Source organism: Elephas maximus, chromosome 3, assembly GCF_024166365.1.
Source record: "Elephas maximus indicus isolate mEleMax1 chromosome 3, mEleMax1 primary haplotype, whole genome shotgun sequence".
In the NCBI taxonomy this organism is placed as follows: Eukaryota; Metazoa; Chordata; class Mammalia; order Proboscidea; family Elephantidae; genus Elephas; species Elephas maximus.
Window position 1 is genome coordinate 113,116,781 of NC_064821.1, and position 20,443 is coordinate 113,137,223.

The 20,443-nt window shown below is 40.0% G+C and overlaps 1 protein-coding gene across 1 annotated transcript in view; it reads left to right on the forward strand.

The window, feature by feature from the left end:
* The window catches only part of IL23R (interleukin 23 receptor), a 74,948-nt gene that overhangs the window by 21,475 nt on the left and 33,030 nt on the right, over nucleotides 1-20,443 (forward strand). The window contains exons 5-7 of the mRNA XM_049879541.1: nucleotides 29-189; nucleotides 5,495-5,640; nucleotides 19,029-19,185. Coding sequence (XP_049735498.1) covers nucleotides 29-189; nucleotides 5,495-5,640; nucleotides 19,029-19,185 — 464 coding nt within the window. The remainder of the gene's footprint in view (nucleotides 1-28; nucleotides 190-5,494; nucleotides 5,641-19,028; nucleotides 19,186-20,443) is intronic.

Here is a 20,443-nt window from a genome sequence, read left to right on the forward strand (position 1 = left end):
TTGTGTTCTTTTTTTTTTTTTTTTTAAGTTTAGAGACCAAAGAAGAGCAACAATATCTCACCTTAAGCTCTGTTAACATCTCCACTGACTCATTACAAGGTGGCAAGAACTATGTGGTTTGGGTTCAAGCTGCAAACGTTCTGGGCATGGAGGAATCGGAACAGCTGCCAATTAACCTGGATGATATAGGTAAAAAATAAAAAAAAACTCTATGGGTCTCTAACAGCAAACAACTAATTTGTGCTGGTGAAGCCCCCTGCGGTTTTTGAGATCATAAGAAAAAAAATAAAAAATTACCCATAATTCTACCTCCCAGAGGCAATTTAGAGAGAAATACTGCCGCAATTGTTGTATATCTTTCCAATCTTATTTCTATGTGTGTGTGTATTTTTACAAATTTTATTAAGAGCTTTTCATGTGCCAAGCATTGTTCTAAGTGCTGGGAAGAATAAGATAAACAAGGTACCTGCCCTAAAATAACCTGCAATCTACCAGGGAAGACAGAAAGAAACAGGGATTATAAACAGGTATAATAGGTGTTATGGAGCCCTGGTGATGCAGTGGTTAAGAGCTACAGCTAGCTAACCAAAAGGTCCGAAGTTCAAATCCAGCAGCCGCAACTTGGAAACCCTATAGGGCAGTTCTGCCCTGTCCCATAGGGTCGCTATGACTTGGAATCAACTGAATGGCAATGGGCTTTTTTGTTTTGTTTTAATGGGTCTTAGATTGTGAGATGCACAGGGTGCTAAAGAATTATACTATATATACTATTTTGGAACCTATGCTTTTGTTTGTTTTTATTTTGAAAAGTTTTGCAAAATACATAGAAAACAGCAGAGAATTATGTAGCCATCTCTATGTTCACTAGCTAGATTTAACAAATGTTAACATTTTTTGCTTCAGATATTTTTAGACTCTGACTTTTTTAACTTAAAATATAATAAGCATTTCTATTAATTTAATCCACAATACTACTTTTGATGTTGTCTGAACATATATTAGTTTAACCAATCCCTTCTACTTGGAGGTTTAGGCCCTTTTCCGTTTTTCACCGTTATAAGCTATACTGCCATGAATATACAGGTGGCTAAATTTTTGCATATTTCTTTGTTGTTTCCTTAAGATAAATTCCAAAAAGTACAATTGCCCTTGAGCCTTTTACAATTACATCCTTGTCCTAAAGCCAGAGTGCAGCCAAAGAGCACCAATTATGAATTAATTTTTCTTTAGCGATCTTAGCACTAATTATTCCCATTGTTATCATGATAATTATTAAGGATGATTTCAGTAAGTTAACATTTATTGAGCAATTTCTTAAGTGCTAAATGCTTTTACATACATTATCTTATTTAACCTTCATAACAACCCTATTTTGTGGAAAAGATTATAATATATGCCTGGGGCTTAACGATATTTAAAAATTTCACATGGTAGAGATAAGGAGCTTCTAATCCTAATATCCTTGGCTCCTATCCTCAGTCTTTATGGGGAGAAAAAAAACAGACTCCAATGCGCCTGACAACTTTCCTGCTGATTAATGACCCAGGGGTTGTGAAGCTGATGTGAAGCCTTCTCTCGGGTGTGCCACACAGGTACACACTGAGAATTTCTAGGGTCTTCTATGTCAACTAACCTAGAATAGGATTTGAACCCTGGTGGCACTGTGGTTAAGAGCTTGGCTGCTAACCAAAAGGTTGGCAGTTCAAATCCACCAGCTGCTTCTTGGAAACCCTTTGGGGGCAGTTCTACTCTGTCCTATAAGTTCGCTATGAGTCGGAATCGGCTGCACAGCAATGGATTTTTTTTTTAGAATAGGATTTAAGCGATGGGTCTAAAACTCTGACCTTATGCTCTGAATATTGGATTCGAAAACAAACACTGCTGACTATGGTGATGAACAATAAGATGAAGAAACATGCCCTTTTCTTAAAAAGGGTTCCTGGTGATGGATTAACGATGTTTAAAGATTATCAGGAGCTCTGGTGGCACAGTAGTTATGTGATACGGCTGCTAACCATAAAAAAGGTTGGCAGTTCAAATCTACCAGCTGCTCCTTGGAAACCCTGTGGGACAGTTCTACTCTGTTCTCTAGGTTATTATGTTGGGCATCATTTTGGCAGTGTCCTTTTCAGCACTAAAATTCTGTTAGTGTAATATTACTGTTGTAATTATCATTATGATCTTAAAATCATTGCCTCCATGCCTACTGTGTGCCAGATATTTAACATACAACATCACATCTAATTCTGGAAACAACAATACATGGTACCACTGTCCCCATTTTACAGATGAGAAAACTAAAAATATGAGAACCTAAAACTCAAAGAGATAAAATATTTTGCTTTGAGGTCACATAGTAAAGAAGACAGCCAGATTTGAGCCCATACTTGCTGACTCCAAGATCCAGTGTTGGTAACCACTACACACCCCACTTTCCATGGAGGGAAAGTTTCACCTGGCTACAACCTCCAAATCTGACCTTTCATACTGTAAACCAGGGGGCCCGTTTTTGAGAATTACTCCTTTCCTTTCCCTTCCCTCCCCTCCTCTCCCCTCCCCTTCCCTTCCCTTCTGTCTTCTTTCCTTCTCTTTTCTCTATTTTCTTCTCTCTCATTATCCCAAAAATGGACTCTCAGAAGCTCCCATTGAAAAACACAGATTGACTTTTCAGGAGGCTCTGGTCAGCAAAACCACCAGATTATTAACGAACAGATGAGTTGTTTCCATTTGAGACACTTTTGGAATTGGATATAGAAAGTTAAATAAATGAACGGTTCTATGAAGCTGAGGACAGAGGGGTCTTCTTGGAGCAATTCCCACATATCAGCTACAGGCCTGGGCTTTAATCACCTTAGGAAGTCAGCGCTGGAAGAGGGGGTAGAGGTTCTAGTAACACTGTGTCAGGATGACCTGTGAGAGGAATGCTAGAAACTTCTTTTGAAGAGAAATAAGTTTCAATACAGAAAGGGCAATGCCTTCTGCTGTCACTTTGAACGTTAATTCTCCCCATTGTGTAAATGTGGATAAATACATGTTGCTGAAAAGGTACCAAAACAACTACAATCTGGTTCTTTTTTTCAGTACAAGTGTGAACTAAAAATATCACATCTATGATCGATCTGACAGTTTTTTTTTTAATGTAAGATATAGTGGAAATGTTTGAAACCTAAGCAACGAGTACAAAAATTCAACATCTGAGTCTTGTGTAACAAAGTGCAGATTCAACTGCATATTATATGACGTATTTTTATTTACAAAACTATGAGCTCATTCAAAACTAAAGGCCCAGCTCTCTACTGAGGTGATCTGCTCTGTGCTAAGGCCCTATCTTAAACCTGACTTACTGTGCAGCCTGCATTTCTCATAGGACTAAACAGGTTTTTGCTTCCTCTCCAGAATCTGTCTTTCTGCAAAAGAATTTGTGTTCGTGTGTTCTGTTCTCCCGATGGCTAGGCCAAACTCAGGAGGGGGAGAGATAGTTGTTGTTTTCAGGTACTGTCAAGTTGATTTTGACTCCTAGTGACCCCATGTAACAGAGTAGAACCACCCCATAGATTTTCTAGGCTGTAACAGGAGCAGACTGTCAGGTCTTTCTCCTGTAGAGCTACTAGGTGGGTTTGAACTGCCGACCTTTGGGTTAGCAGGCAAATGCTTAACTGTTGTGCCACTAGAGCTCCTTGGTGGTAATTTATCACTTTGAGGGTGCCTAACTGGTCCTTGAAGCTCTGGAGATCCATTTCCCTGACTCCAGAACTTTCTAAGTACTGCTTTTATTATAAGATGCTTACATTAGCAAAAGGAAATCAGCTATGAGATTCAAGTGATAAAAGTTAAGTACAGTGAACTCTTAGACAAGTTCTGCTACTACTGTCCTATGCAAAGTTTAGTCCTAAGATTGTATTGTAGGACTGCTCTACTACAGAAGCCCTGGTGGTGCAGTGGTTAAGAACTCAGCTGCTAACCAAAAGATTGGCAGTTCAAATTCACCAGCTGCTCCTTGGAAACCCTATGGGGCCATTCTACTCTGTCCTATAGGGTCGCTATGAGTTGGAACTGACTCAACAGTAACGGGTTTTTTGGTGCTACTAGAGATCAAACCTTTCATTTTTTGTATTTTTCCATAAGTCACCTACCTGTGCACGTGATTTTAAATAATAGCAGTCATTGCTAATAAAACAACAATCTTCCCAACCAAAAAAAATCCAAACCCAGTGCCGTCAAGTCGATTCCGACTCATAGTGACCCTATAGGATAGAGTAGAACGGCGCCATAGAGTTTCCAAGGAGCGCCTGGCGGATTTGAACTGCTGACCCTTTGGTTGGCAGCAGTAGCACTTAACCACTACACAACCAGGGTTGCCAATCTTCCCAAAGCATACTTTATAAGCTAGAATGAATGAAAAGAAAACTAATAGAGAATATTAAGCTGTAACAATGGTTCCTAAAAACATACATACAGCCTCTTAGTTCTTTGTAAAATAATGCATCCAAAACGTCATAGGTTTTCACTGTTCCATCACGTATCTGGGAAAAATGGAGAGTGCCAGTGATTCCATTCTGATCAGAGAGAAGAACCTTACAAGAGTTTGTATACAGTTTAGAAATATACCCCTATTCCTATTACAACGAAATAACAAATAAGTAACAAATCAGAATTTCAGTTACCTTTTGAAGGTTATTATCATACAACAAACACAACAATTGTAGAGTCTTATGAGACTGGCTTTGTTCAAATTATCCTTTCAAGGACAGATTCATTTTAATGGAGAAAAAAACAAGTTAGCTAATGGTGTAAGTATTCGTACCAGTTTCCCTACTACACAAGAAAACAAGAATGATATTATTGTGAAAGGTCTCAAATTAACATCTTATCAAATCAGAGTCTCTGAACTAAATTCAGAATGGAAACGAACATCTCTCCCTCCGCAGACGCAGGGAAGGGGAGCTATCTCCTTTAACTTTTTTAGATTCCTTTGTTAGTAAAGCATAAGCTCTGGAATTTCATTAGTGAGGATTATTGGGGTTAGGTGATGGTGAGCAAGTTTACTGGAGTTCGGTTTAAAAAATGTGGAGAGTGGGCTGAACAGAATTTTACTTAATAGCAGTAGTTTTCTCCTACATCAACAAAACAAACCATGTCATTGCCCTCAAGTCAATTTTGACTCATAACGACCCAACAGGACTGAGTAGAACTGCCCCACAGGGTTTCCAAGGGTGTAGATCTTTACGGAAGCTGCCTGCCACATTTCTCCCACTGAGTGTCTGGTGGGTTTCAATCGCCAACTCTTTGGTTTGCAGCCGCCGACTGTTTTAACCACTATGCCACCAGGGCTCTTTTCTCCTACATAATATATATGAAAACAAGAAAAAATTCATTAGCTGTTAATTAGATAATGAGATTTTTAAAAATATACTTGGAGTATTTTACCTGTTTTTAATCTGACTTCTTCCTGGACAAATTTTAAACCTCTGGTTTGTTTGTTTTTGCCCCCTAGTGATACCTTCTGCATCCATCATTTCCAGGGCTGAAAATGTAAATGCTACCGTGCCCAAGACCATAATTCATTGGAATAGTCAAACAACCATTGAAAAGGTTTCCTGTGAAATGAGATACAGGGTTGCAACAAACGAGACTTGGAATGTAAGCTAAACATTTATTATTCTATAGCATATGAGCAAGCATTTTAAAAGGAAAGGCAACCAACTGACTGTAGTCATAGTGGACTTACAATGATCCATTTTACATGTCTTTAATCTGATCGTTTACATGATATTCAAGCAATTCTAGTTTTAATAATGATTGCTACATGCTTCCAAACAAAGAGCTGTTTCCTGAAACTGTCCTCTTGCCTTTTGTAAATTGCTAAATAGACAATGTTCAACTAAGAGGGAGCCACCTATTTGTTGTTGTTAGTTGCTGTTGAGTCAATTCCAACTGATGGTGATCCCACATGTGTGCGGAGTAGAACTGCACCATAAGGGTTTTCAAGACTGTGACCTTTGGGAAGCAGATGGCCAAGCCTGTCATCCGAGGTGCCTCGGAGTGGGTTCAAACAGCTAGACTTTCAGCTAGTAGTCGAGGGCTTAACTTGTTTGCACTACCCAGGGACTCCATAGATTTAGCTCCTTGTAATTCAGTGTCTCTTAGGGTGAAACTTACATGAGTGATCATGGAAATAAAATCTAAGCATTCTATGCTGAAATTTAACAGGATTCTAGGGAGATAAAAATTGCTCAAAAAAGAGAATTTAGGTATATGGATGTCTCATTTTAAATGAAAGTTTGCAATTCAAAATGGAAGATTCACTACTAGTGTAGATCCTAGGCTTGGATGAATATAAGGTAAAAAGCGAATATCTGTAGACGAACACACTCACCGTCCTAGAGCACTGAGTGTTTGTGTTATCAAGCATCTTAGGAGCGAGATAAGTACAAGGTTCATTACTAACATCAAATCACATAACAGGGCTGTGAATAATGTGATGAGAACTCACTACTGTGAACTATGGGGGGGACACTAGTCTGACTCAGGAGAAAGTTCTGCTTTTGGTGTATTTTAAAAGAAATGTCATTTTATTATCTTCAAGTACAATAAACTGCCATTTGGGCAAAATAATTAAGGAATGGCATTTCTGGCTTTGCTTATTTAAGAGTAACATATCATTTGTAGATTACCAGTTTTCAGGGAGTTAAAATAAAATGACACGTATTTCACACTGAAAAATATACTGAACGTTATTTAATTTTCCTTGGTGATTTGTGTGGCTCCAAAACTTCTACTGCTTCGGCCTCAACACTCTGAAAACCAGGTGTTGCTGCAGAGTAATGTATTTGAGTCAACTTGAGGGGTTCCTGTGTGGTGCAAACGATTAAGAGCCTGGCTGCTAACTGAAAGGCTGGATGTTAGAGTTTACTAAGGGGTGCCTCAAAAGAAAGGCCTCGTGATCTGCTTCTGAGAAATCAGCTGTTGAAAGCCTATGGACCATAGTTCTACTCTGGCACACGTGGGGTCGCCAGGAGTCAGAATCCACTCAACAGCAGCTTTTTTAAATGTTGTCTGGAGAGCATCGAGAAGCTGGGGGATAAAACTATATGAATTTCATGACATACCATAAAGATTGCTCTTTAAAAATAAATTCTTGATGTGAACTTTTTTATTCACCTTTGCTTCGATCACAAAAGTGAACTTTATAGTTGTCTGGATTACCTTTAGGTGGGAGTCCATGTTCGGCATCATTTGGCCAACGGCCCAGTGCAGGTCCTGCTGGAGCTCCTTGACTAAGTAATTACGGTATCAGTGTGTATAGCGAACCCACACTTAAAGCCTGGGACACACAGGAAAATGCACAACAAAACTCCACAGTCACTCTTTTTGCATATATGGAATTTAGGTATTGAATTTTGAGTTAATGGGGTTTTACTGTAATAGGATAGTTGAGGCTCTGTATGTAGTATCACGGCCATTGAGCAATACTGAGATTAGTAAACTTCTCACTTGGCATAAGTACTACCAGAGACAAGGAGAGTGGGAGGATATGAGGGACTACAGATTCCTCTTTCCGCCTCAGCTCTGTGGTGGCATCGACTCCATGAGATATTGCTAGAGGGCAGTCCTTTACTTCAAAGAGGCAGGAGGCTACTAGCAAGAACATCTGATGGCTAAGAGCACAGGTTCTGGAGTTCACAGCCTGCCTCTGCCATTTTCTAGTTGTGCAGCCTTGGGCAAGTTCCTTGACTTTTCTGTGCCTCATTGTATGTAAATGACAATAAGAAAAGCGCCTACCTCATATGGTGGCAGGGGGGTGGTGGAAATCAAATAATGTAAAACTGTTAGCCCAGTGCCTGGAATAGAAGAATTAACCTACCAATTGCCATTGAGCTGATTCGAACTCATGGCGACCTCGCGTATGTCTAAGTAGAGCTGTGTTCCATCAGGTTTTCCAGAAGTAGATCACCAGGTCTTTCTTCGGAGTGGATTTGAACCTCCAACCTTTTTGTTAGCAGCTGAGCATGTTAACTACCAAGGAGTTCAGAACGGTGATAATGCTCAGTAAATGATAGCTGTTAGTGTTATTCTTTATCTTAACCTCTGGAGTCCCTGGGTGATGCAAATAGTTAATGCACTCAGCTGCTATTAAACTTGTTGTTGTTGTTGTTGTTAGGTGCCTTCGAGTCAGTCCTGACTCTTACAGATCCTATGTACAACAGAATGACAGAATGAAACACTGCCCAGTCTTGTGCCATCCTCACGATCATTGCTATGTTTGAGCCCTTTGTTGCGGCCACTGTGTCTTCTTTTTCGCTGACCCTCTACTTCACCAAGCGTGATGTCGTTCTCCAGGGACTGGTCCCTCCTGATAACAGAGTACATGAGATGAAGTCTCACCATCCTCACTTCCAAGGAGTACTCTGGCTGTATTTCCCAAGACAGACTTGTTTGCTCTTCTGGCAGTCCACAGTATATTCAATATTCTTCACCGACACCATAATTCAAAGGCATCAATCCTTCTTCAGCCTTCTTTATTCATTCTCCAGCTTTCGCGTGCATATGAGGTGATTGAAAACACCATGGCTTGGGTTAGGCATGCCTTAGTCCTCAAAGTGACATCTTTGCTTTTTAACACTTTAAAGAAGTCTTTTGTAGCAGATCTGCCCAATGCAATATGTTGTTTAATTTCCTGACTGCTGCTTCCATGGGCATTACTTGTGGATCCAAGTAAAATGAAATCCTTGACAACTTCAATATTTTCTACATTTATCATGATATTACTTACTGGTCAAGTTTTGAGGATTTTCTTTTTCTTTATGTTGAGGTGTAATCCATACTAAAGACTGTAGTCTTTGATCTTCATCAGTAAGGGCTTCAAGCCAGGCTGTGTCATCTGTATGTCAAAAGTTGTGAATGAGTCTTCCTCCAATCCTGATGCCATGTTCTTCTTCATATAGTCCAGCTTCTTGGATTATTTGTTCAGCATAAATAATAAGTATGGTGAAAGGATACAACCCTGACATACAGCTTTAGATTTAATTTACTCCTTTGGAAACATTTACCAGCATCTCATTTACCTCAACCCATTCTTCGGCTCTCCAACTGTGTAGCTGGGACCAGGATGGAACACGTAAGGAATTAATAAGGCTCAGGTATAGCAAGGGAAAAACAAACATCTCAGAGAAAAGCCAGCTACTACTTAATCTGGGCTACACAATACGACTGGCTCCCTAAAGTTGGTGGGCTCTGTCTAGCTCGTGGTTTTCTTCTATGCAGTGGATATCATCTCAATAATCTCAACAAAGAGTTTCTACCTATATATCTCCTTTTCTAGACTGTAGGCTCAAGAAAGCAATTCCCATAGAAAGGCAGGATCCTTTTCTGTTTAAACCATGACTTCTAAATTCTAATTACGTCTAAGAACACTCTTCCTACACAGATGATTGACACCAGGAATGCCCACCTCTTCAAGGGAAGTTACATGGTTGTGCATATACACAGACGCACAAGTGTGTTTTATCTTGGGGTCTCAACCAAAACCAAAACCAAACCAAACCCACTGTTGTCGAGTCGATTCCGGCTCATGGTGACCCTCTGAGTGTTACAGAATAGAACTGCTCCATAGGGTTTTCTTGGCTGTAATCTTAACAGAAGCAGATCGGCAGGGCTTTCTTCCACCATGCCACTGAGTGGGTTTGAACTGCCAACCTTTAGGTTAGTAGTCCAGTACAAATTGTTTGTACCACTTAAGAACCTGGGGCCTCAACAGGACCACAATATCAGAAAACAATACAGTGAGCACCCCTTATAAGAAATACATGTACTGTAGCAGTGAGGTCAAATGCTACATCACCAAAAAGCATTTTATAAATTACATAGCTAAACAATGCCATCCCCAAATCCATTATTTAGCGGGCAATCATACTGGATTCCACTCTAAGTAGCAAAATTTTAGTAGCCCTTCTTTCTACCCATAAAATACAGAAGTTTCAATACTTAAAATCCTTTGCTGAGTTTTTTATTACATTGTTAAAGTGTATATCAGCTATCTACTGCTACAATCACATATAACAAAGCACAAAACTCAATGACATACAACAATAAACATTTATTTCTCACTGTCAGTGGGGATCAGCTGATACAGGTTGGGCTTACCTGGGATCAGACATGTTTTTCCAGTTCAGCTGGCTCACTCATACGTCTGAAAATAGGCTATCCTCTGCATGTTTTCTTTTCTTCTTCCAGGAACCAATGGGCTAGCCTGCGCATGTCCTTCTTATGGTGACGGCAGCAAGCAACAGCACTCATGCCCAATCCCTCCAGTGCTTTTCAAGGCTCTATTTGCTTTATGTTGACCAACATTCCATTGACCCAAAGCAAGCCATGCAGCCAAACCCAGAACTAGTGGTAAGGCACTCAAAGCTACAAGGACAGAGCAGGAAAAAGAAAAAAATGCACCTACTCCTTACTTATCAACTATCTTGTTATCCAACATTTCGAATTTACGACAACGGTAAAAAATCTACTATCTGACTATTTTGTGCATTAACGACCTATGTCTGGCAGTAACATATGCCAAGTTGCAAGACAAGAATAATGGTGGCTATGATGGTTGTTTCATGTCAGCTTGGCTGGGCCATGATTCTCAGTGGTTTGTCAATTATGTAATGATGTAATTTGGCATCCTCCATTTTGTGATATGATATGATCACCCACCATTTTTGCATAATGCCAATTTTTGCATAATGACCTGGTCTTTGGAACCTAATCATGCTGATAAGTGAGGAGTGGGTGTAGTCAGTTGCCATGAAGTCACTTCCACCTCATGGCGACTCCTATGTGTGTCAGAGTAGAACTTTCCTCTATAGGGTTTTCGATGGCTGATTTTTTAGAAGTAGATTGCCAGGCCTTTTTTCTGAGATGCTTTTAGATGGACTCAAATCACAAACTTTTGGTTATCAGCTAAGTGTGGTAAACATTTGCCACTCAGGGTCTCCTGTAGGAAAAAAGAACTGAGCAGTTATTGCAATCTATTTCAAAATGTAACCTAGATTCTTCCCACTGGGCTGAAACCAATTCTTTCAAAGACACCGTTATCTTCATGAACAACAATAGCCAAGGACCTTGGCAGCTCTCATCCTATTCTAGCATTCAACACTGTTGAAAAATTAGAAATCTCTTAGTTCTCTACCCATATCTCTGGCTGCCCTTTCCTTGGTAAATCCTTTTCTTTGCCAGCTCTTTGAACATGAACGTTCTCTTCACTTCTGCTGTCTCTCTCTCTTCACTACATTGATTCTCTCACCCACTGCCGAGATATCAGCTACAGTGGTAGGCTCCTGCTTGGAGCCCTCACAGCACTCCCTGAATCACACCTCCATTTCTAGCTACTTGTTGGTTATCTTCCTGGGCTGTCTCTCTGGCACTCAAACTTGTTTCAAAAACAGAACTCACAATCCCCAGGAGCAATCCATACCCAATTCTGGGTGCTCTATCTCAAGAACAGCAGCATCCCACCATATAAATATCTCCATGTGAGGGCAGTAGTGGTTCAGTGGTAGAACTCTCATCTTCCACGTGGAAGACCTGGGTTTAATTCCAGGCCAATCTGCCTCAAGTGCAGCTACCACCTGTCTGTCAGTGGAGGCTAACATGTTGCTGCAATGCTGAACAGGTTTCAGCAGAGCTTCCAAACTAAGACTAGGAAGAAAGGGCTGGTGATCTACTTTAAAAATCAGCCAATGAAAACCCTATGGATCACAACCATTTGATTCCATTGTGCATAGATTCACCATGAGTCAGGGCTGACTCAGCTGCTGCTGACAGTAACAACATTATAGAATTTGGCACATTTGGCACCTTGTGGATACTTACTTATGTACATGTCTATTTCCTCATCCTTTAACATGAGCTCCTGGAGGGCAGGGCTGTGTCATAATCATATATATATTACCACCATTGATTTTTATAGTGCCTCATTAATGTAGAAGGGAGCCTTGATAGCACAGTGTTTAAGCACTCAGCTGCTAACTGAAAGGTCCATGGTTTCAACCCACCAGTTGCTCCATGAGAGAAAGATGTGCAGTCTGCTTCTGGAAAGATTTACAGCCTTGGAAACCCTATGAGGCAGTTCTGCTCTGCCCTGTAGGGTTGCTATGAGTTGAAATCGACTTGACGGCAGTGGGTGGGTTAATGTATGTAACATTTTGAAACATTATCTATTATTATTTGCTTTTAATGGTGCCCTTTTTTATTTTATAGGTGGTGATAGTATAAGCAGGAAATCTTGGCTGAAAGTTCAAGTAAATAGACTAAAAATTACTTATTTCTCCAATTAAGCTAGACCAAGGGATCAGCAAACATTTTCTTCAATGGCCAAGTAGTAAACATTATAGACTTTGCAGGCCATAGGTCTCTCTCAACCACTCAGCTCTGTGTTTGTACTGTGAAAGAAGCCATAGACAGTATGTAAATGAATAAGTGTGACTGGGTTCCAATAAAACTTTATTTTTGGACACTGAAATTTGAATTTCATATAAATTCTGAGTCATGATATATTATTATTTTCTTTCAACCATCTAAAAATGTGAAAACTACACAGGCCATAGTTTGTAGACCTCTGAGCTAGACTGTGAAGCATCCATTCTTCACAGGGAAGAACTGATAGAACATCTGACAGATAGCAAATGGTCAAATCCTTGCATTTTGCATTTCAAAAGTCTCAATACTGGTTTAACACCAAAGATTTAGAAGAACATATGCTTAGCTACAACTAAGTCTCCTTCTCTTCCCTGCCAAACACTAAATAGATTGCTGCTGTTGTTGTTAGTTGCTGTCGAGTTGACTCTGGCTCAGGGTGGCCTTATGTATAACAGAAAAAATTGTTGCTCTGTACTGTGCCATGTTCGTGATCGTTGGTATGTTTAAGTCTATTGTGTGGTTGCTGTGTCAATCCATTTCTTTGAGGGTTTCCCTCGTTTTCATTGACCCTCTACTTACTTTACCAACCATGATGTCCTTTTCCAGCAATTGGTCTTTCCTGATGACATGTACAAAGTAAGTGAGCCAAAGTCTACCTGGGCAAAAAAAGAGGAGATTGGGGAGGGGGACCAAAAAAGTTTAGACACTGGTGGGTTATTAAAAAGGGCCCCTTTACCTGGGGTCAGGCCCCAGGTTTGGAGCAGGGGGAAGCGGGGATTATAGAACTCTCTTGATAGGTTGGAGATTTTCCTTGCCTCCACCTAAGGATGCTCCCCAGAGCTTAGCTGCAACCCTAAGAAAAGTGTCTCAAACTAGTAGAGGTTAAGTTTCCACACACTCTCCTCCTCAGAACTGAAGCTTTAAATAGAAATTATCTGCTATAAAAAATAGTTCTATTTCTCGAACTCTTGAAATTGTACTCTCCGTATAGGCATTCAGTAAGGGCTTATCGATGGAGCACCCAAGGTTGAAGCCTTTGAAAGGTTCCACTCCTTCACCCAAATACTTAATATGAAGAGGAGTCTAGAGAGCTACCTTAAGGCAAACAACTTGTCTCCTCGTGAATGTTCATCTTTTTTTTTAATCTGATTCAAAGTTCTGCCCTTGTCATGATTTTCTTCTGCTTAGGGACTTTTTCCCCTAATGGCTATAACTTCATTTGTTGTTTGTTGTTGTTAGGTGCCATTGAGTTTGTTCTGACTCATAGCAACCCTATGTACAACAAAACGAAATTCTCCCATCTGCACAGTTGTTGCTATGTTTAAGGCCATTGTTGCAGCCACTGTGTCAATCTATTTCGTTGAGATTCTTCCTCTTTTTTGCTGACCCTCTACTTCACCAAGCATGGTATCCTTTTGCCAGGAACAGGTACCCCCTGATAACATGTCCAAAGTCTATGAAATGAAGTCTCACCATCCTTGCTTCCAAGGAGCATTCTGGCTGTACTTCCTCCAAGACAGATTTGTTCATTCTTCTGCCAGTCTATTGTATATTCAATATTCTTCACCAACACCATAATTCAAAGGTATCGAGCCTTCTTTGGTCTTCCTTATTCGTCGTCCAGCTTTCACATGTGTATGATGCAATTGAAAATACCATGGCTTGGGTCAGGCACACCTTAGTACTCAAAATGATGTCTTTGCTTTTTAACACTTTAAAGTGGTCTTTTGCAACAGATTTGCCCAATGCAATATGTCATTTGATTTCTTGGCTGCTGCTTCCATGGGCATTGATTGTGGATTCAAGTCAAATGAAATCATTGACAACTTCAATATTTTCTCTGATTACCATGATGTTGCTTATTGGTCCAGTTGTGAAGATTTTTGTTTTCTTTAAAACTCATTACTAACCATTTATCATTAACCATAGGCAATATACTTTTTCAATTGCTTCCTTCAATGACTCCTGCATTTTCTGTTCTGCACGCTTGACAGCCATCAGGAGAGAACTCTGGTGGGTGGCTGGTAGGATCAGGGTGTCACTGAATAGCTTAGTTTGATTGAATTCATTTTTCACCTGACTGTCCCAGTGTTGACCGGTGGTGCTGGTTGTGCTGGTAACCACTACAGGGGTAGTAATGGACATGAACTATATTTTACAAAAGAAATACCTATTTTAAAAATTTGCTCCAATAAATAACATTGTTCAATTAGTGGATTTTGCTGATGAAATGCCTCCAAGTATATTTTAACAATGAAACAATGAAAATACGTGTAGGTTTTGCTTGTCTCGCTGTAGAAACTGCACTCGTGAGAATGAGGTGTATGCAGTGGTCTAGCTCTCTCAGTGCTCGTCTTTTTCTCCGAAGGGATCATCTTGAGGCTTTTTGTGTGTGCAAGGCCCTAAAAGATCACCTGCTTTGCCTCAGTGTAGAAACAACTGTGTTAGCAGTTTTGTAAAATTCTTTTATTTTGAAATTCTGGCTGTACTTGAGGGTATTGAGGACTTCTCTGTAAACATAATGGCAAGAGCCACATTGGAGAAAAGCAACTCCCTTACAAGAAAAGCTAATATGAAGTCGAGTGCATTTGAAAGTCAAATATTTGGCGCAATAAGTAAAAACTCTCCTGGATCCCAGGAGACCCCAAATGCAGACTAGTCATATCTAGACAGCAGAAAATTCTGAGCACTGCGGGCAGAGATGTGACTTATGGAGAGTCTGAATGATATCTTTCGGGGAACATGGCGTTTTCAAAACTTACACAAATATTTACATGAATTTTGTATTTTCAATGCATTGCATCTTTTAAAGATTTATGTTAAGATTGGCTTTTAAGGGAAGAATCCCCGAATGAGGTTGATACCTTGTGTTTTTTTTTAATCTTGGTGGTTTGCCACATAAATGCATTTCTAGACATATTTTATGTTTGCCTTTCAGTCATGCTTCCCTCTTCTCGGTAAATCACTTACTACAACTTACTGACAGGGCTGTGCAAATGTCTTAGGTTCTCTTTCTCAACTAAACCAGCTTGTTTGGGGTTGTTTTTCATTACGTTTTATAGCAGATTGTATAGCACATCGCCCCAGAAAAATGATTCATGCGTTTTTTCTTCATCTATTTTCTTGCTTCTTTTCTGTTGGATTTTCACAGTTCAACATCCTTAAATGTTTTGTTTTTCTCTTTCTCACACATGCATCTATATTAGGCCTTGTAGTAACTCCATAAATCTAGAATACTGGTGGCACAGTGGTTAAGAGCTCAGCTGCTAACCTACATGTTGGCAGTTCAAATTCACCAGCTGCTCCTTGGAAATCTTATGGGGCTGTTCTGTAGGGTCGCTGTAAGTCAGGATTGACCTGACAGTTATGGGTCTGTTTTTTTGTTTTTTGGTTAACAGCTTAGCTTATGAGCAACTTTTTCCAAAAATCATCATTAACAAGTGAAATTATTTCATTATATAGGAATAATTATTGATCTAAATATCTAATGCAGACAGAATGACTCAAACACTTGATATTAGGTCCCTTGCCCCAACTCCATTAAAATCAACTTTTCCAAAATTAAGGGTATATTACATTTTAGGATCTCTTGAGACTTAAAAACTAGACAGAGTGTTCAAACACCAACAATAAATATTTCACTTTTCATGTTTATTAATGTGAATTTGATTTTTTTATGGCCGTGCTGTGTATAAAGCGTCTATTTCCCTTTGTTTTCCCAGGGTCTAGAAGAGTGCTTGGAAAGTAGTGGGTGCTCCGTAGATTTCTGCTGAGTGGAATATTGTTAATTCGCTTTATCTGGAAATGTCCTAATTTCACCATCACATTTGAATGAAAATTTTGCAGGATATATTATTCTACGTTGGCAATTTTTTTTTCAAGGTTTTATATATGTCATCCCATTGCCTTCTTGCCTGCATGTGTTTCTACCAAATAATCAGAGCTTAGTCTTATTGTTTCTCCTTTGTTCTGACTTTTTGTTTTTCTTGAGCTGCTCGCAGGGTTTTTTCTTTATCTCCGGTTTTAGCTAGTGTGATTATGATATGCCTTGGTGATTTTCTTTTGGGGCCTGTCCTATATGGGGTTCGTTGAGCTTCTGGGATGGTCACCTTTTCATCATTCATGATATTAGGGAAGTTTTCTGTCAGCAATTCTTCAATGATCTCTGTGCTTTTCATTTTCTCTCATTGTTCTAGAACTCCAATCACTCATAAATTTTTGCTTTTGATTGTATCCCACATAATTCTCAGGGTTTCTTCATTTTTCTTTGTTCTTTTTTCTGATTTTTCCTCTAACAGAGTTGTAGCCAAGAGTTTGTCTTCAATTTTGCTGAATTTGTCTTCCATGGTTTCAAACCTGCTCCTCAGCCCTTCTATGACACTGTCCATTTCTGAAATCTTGTTGTTTATCTTTTGGATTTCTAATTTTTTTTTTGGTATGATTTCTAGTTGTGAGTTTATTTTGGCATTTTTTTTTTCCTGTATTACTTTCCCGAATTCTTCCATATTTTTGTCTGTATTTTCCATGAATTTGTCTGCCTTTTCCATAAATTTGTCTATTTTTCCTCATTCTTGTCTGTTTTGTGCTTCAACTCTTGGATTGCTCTGAATATGAGAGGTTTGAATTCCCTATCAGGCAGTTCTAGTGCCTTTTCTTCTACTGGAAAGTCAACCGGTGTTTTATTTTGGTTGCCTACTGGAACCATCCTGTCTTTTTTTTTTTTTTTTTTATGTTTTGATTTTGTCTGCTGTCTTCAGGACATTCAGTAGTTATTTTCTTCATTTCTTGATTGTAGATTTGTTTGTTTCATCCTACTTTTTCATTTTATTTGGTTATGTCTGAGTGGATGGGCTGTGTGTTCTTTGTGGTTTGCTCATCTGTAGTCACAGTACTTTTCACCTCCTTGTCCAAGGGCAGGGTCAGTCAATCAGCTATGGTGCAGTAGGGCAGGTCCAGCTGAAGGGGAGTTGCTGGGATGAGTTGTTTGTGGCATGTACTAGGGCCGACAGGGCTGGCCAGGAATCAGTGCTGGGCAGGTTCCAGTAGGCCATGCCTGTGCTTCTCAGGGGTGTGATGTTCAGTGCACTGTGCAGGTAGGCAGGAAAGAGGGAGGAGATTGTGATGTGTGGAGCTAATGGGGGTATGGGAAAGAGGAGGGAGAAACAGGAGCTAAAAAAGAAACAGGCAAAGAAAGGAAAAAAAAAAGTGCTAAGGGAGCTTGCCATTGGAGTGAAGAGGAAAGAAACTGAGAAGTGGAGAAAAGCAAAAAGAAGAAAAAGGGAAAAAGAAAGAAAATAACTGGATAAAAATTTGGGAAAAAAAAAGAAAAGAAAAGCCACCAGGAGTCCCAGAGTCCAACTGGTGGGACTTCTAAGACTGGGGAAGTGGCTCCCAGGCTGTGTGGTATAGCCTGGCTAGAGGGGGTATAGATGTCACACAGCACCAGGAATTCAGGAGTCAGGAAAAGAAGATAAGTATAGAGAGACGAGAACTGAGAAATGAGGAAAGACAGAAAGGGAAAAAGAGAAAGAAAAGACAAAGAGAAATGCCCCCAGGGATCCCTACTACGCGGCTGCGCAGATTGGGGGAGTGGCTCCTAAGCCGTGCAGGGCAGCCTGGCTAGAAGCGGATCCCAAGCTTCGAAAAGAAAAAGAAAACAAACAAACGAAACACAACAAGGCAAAAAAAAAAAAAAAAAAAAGCCACAGGGATCCCACCAGCCTGGTGTCATGGGCTGGGGGAGTGGTTCCCCAGTGGAGCATGGCTTCACGGCCTGTCAAGAAGAAGCAAAGATGGCACACCAGAGCCAGGTGTTCCAGAGGAAGGAGGGGGAGGTGGTAGGAGGCGCAGAAGAAATCAAAAGAGACAAAAAGAACCAACACCAGCTCAGGGGCCCAGCCAGTGTGGGCATGGTGAATCCAAGCAGCCTGAGGCCAAAGCAGTTGCCTCCTGGCCAAGAGACTGTGGCTGGTGGGAAGCAGAGGAAGCTGAAGGGGGGAGGAAGGGAGGAGCTAGGAAAGTGTATATCGCTCATTACTGGGTGCTCTGTCTCCTGCTGCAAACCTCATGAAGCTGCTTTCCTGTATTCTGTGCCCACCGATCTCTGATGTGGGTAGGGTGAATCCAAGCAGCAGGGACACTGCACTTCCTGGCTGGCGGAGCCACCCAGCGAGCCAGGACGCTCAGAGGTAGAGCCACGGGGAGAGGATGGGGGGTGGGAAAGCATGTGTCCCTGGCTACCCGGTGCTCTTTCTCTTGCTGGGAGCTCTGCAAAGCTGCTTTCCCGTGCTCCCTGTCTGCTGATCCCCAACAGGAGTCCAAGATGGCAGATCAGTGCTCTGTTAGCCGTGCGCCCCCCACCCACCCACGCCACACATATCTCTCCTTGCTCTCTGTCCTCTGTCAATTTCTTATCTCTTTCTTTGACACTTCAGTTTCCAGGAAACACATTTTTCTCTGTTTTACTTAGTTTTTTGGGTCTGCTGTGCACTGGGGTTTTTTTGGGTTGGGTAGAGGGTCTGCGTGGTGCTTCTGTGGTGCCATGTCGGCTGGAAGTCCAGAATATTATTAATTCTAGAAGCATACTGCATCGTTTTGTTATTGTTATTCATTCACTTTAGGTTAAAGCATTTGACACCAATTTCACACATGAGCAACGATCGGAATTCCACCTGGAGCCAAACACTGAGTACGTATTTCAAGTGAGATGTCAAGAAACAGGTAAAAGGTACTGGCAGTCGTGGAGTTCACCCTTTTTTCATACAACACCCCAGACAGGTGAGTGTATTTATATATTTTATTTACTTTGACTTTTCCTTTGCTATCTGTCTTTCTTCTAAGTATTTTTTCTCCAAAATTTCTAACAAAACTAACAAAGCAGATGGTAACATTTAAATGGTCATTTTGCTTTGATTTTGTTAAGACTGACTGCAATTTAAGTAATGGCCCTCACTTTCCTGGGCATTAAAACCACCTGGGGTTACTGTTTAAGACGCATATTCCCAGGCCCTGTTCCCAGATTGTCTGATTCCACAGGTTAGAAGGGGCTGGGGTGCTCAAGAGTCAGCATTTTTCACAAATATCCTAGGTGATTCTGAGGCATATATAAATCTAAGACCTCACTTTGAAAAATGTTATTCTAAAGAAGAAAAATACATGCAAGAGTTACATTCAATCCTTTAGGCCATGCTGGTAAATATATTCTCCTAAATGAGAAACAAATCAAATCACATCAGTGAACATTGATTACATACTGTATGCAAATCTGTCAGAAAGAGTTAAAACATTTAAACATGGGATTAACTCTCCTCAACATCAGAGTCTAGCTGCTCTATTGTCTATCTTCAGATATTTTAATATTGTTAGTTTAAATTTATATTTATTCACACATGTAATTTAATAAAGTCATAGCCAAATAGACTTCAATACTCCATAATGAATTGTCATCATATTCCATAATAGCCTCATTTCTACCCCCTCTAGGTAGTTTGTTTATACACTCGATTAAAAATATTTATCTTCAGGACTAAAGGATTTAATTTCAATCACAGTATTCTTAATACCATTACTATTATAGCATAACACCTTGGAATTGTGTCCTAAGTTTTTCAAAATGCTTAGACATCCGTTTTAGGTATTGATGCCTTCCAAGCAAGTAGAGGAAGTGAAGAGCCAGACTAGGTGCAAAGCTCTTTTGGCGCCCCCTAATGCCCAAATCTTAGAAATACGTTATTAAGATACTCATTCACAGTACTATGTTTCAGTTCTCTTTTTTAGCAGGATTTTTAAGAAATCCTCCTTTACGTTGGTACTGCAACAAAATCTGAGGACTTATACGCCATTTTATAATCGTCAGAATTTATTTGGCAGCCAATTATTTTGTAATAAAATCTAGACTTGTAAAGTAAGATTATTCTAATTGATAACTAACATTTACTATTCACAAAGTACTGCTAAGTATAAACTTGATCTTTACACCAGCTGTATTTTGTGGTATAATTAGCACCATTTACAAATGAAGAAGGTGAAGCATGAC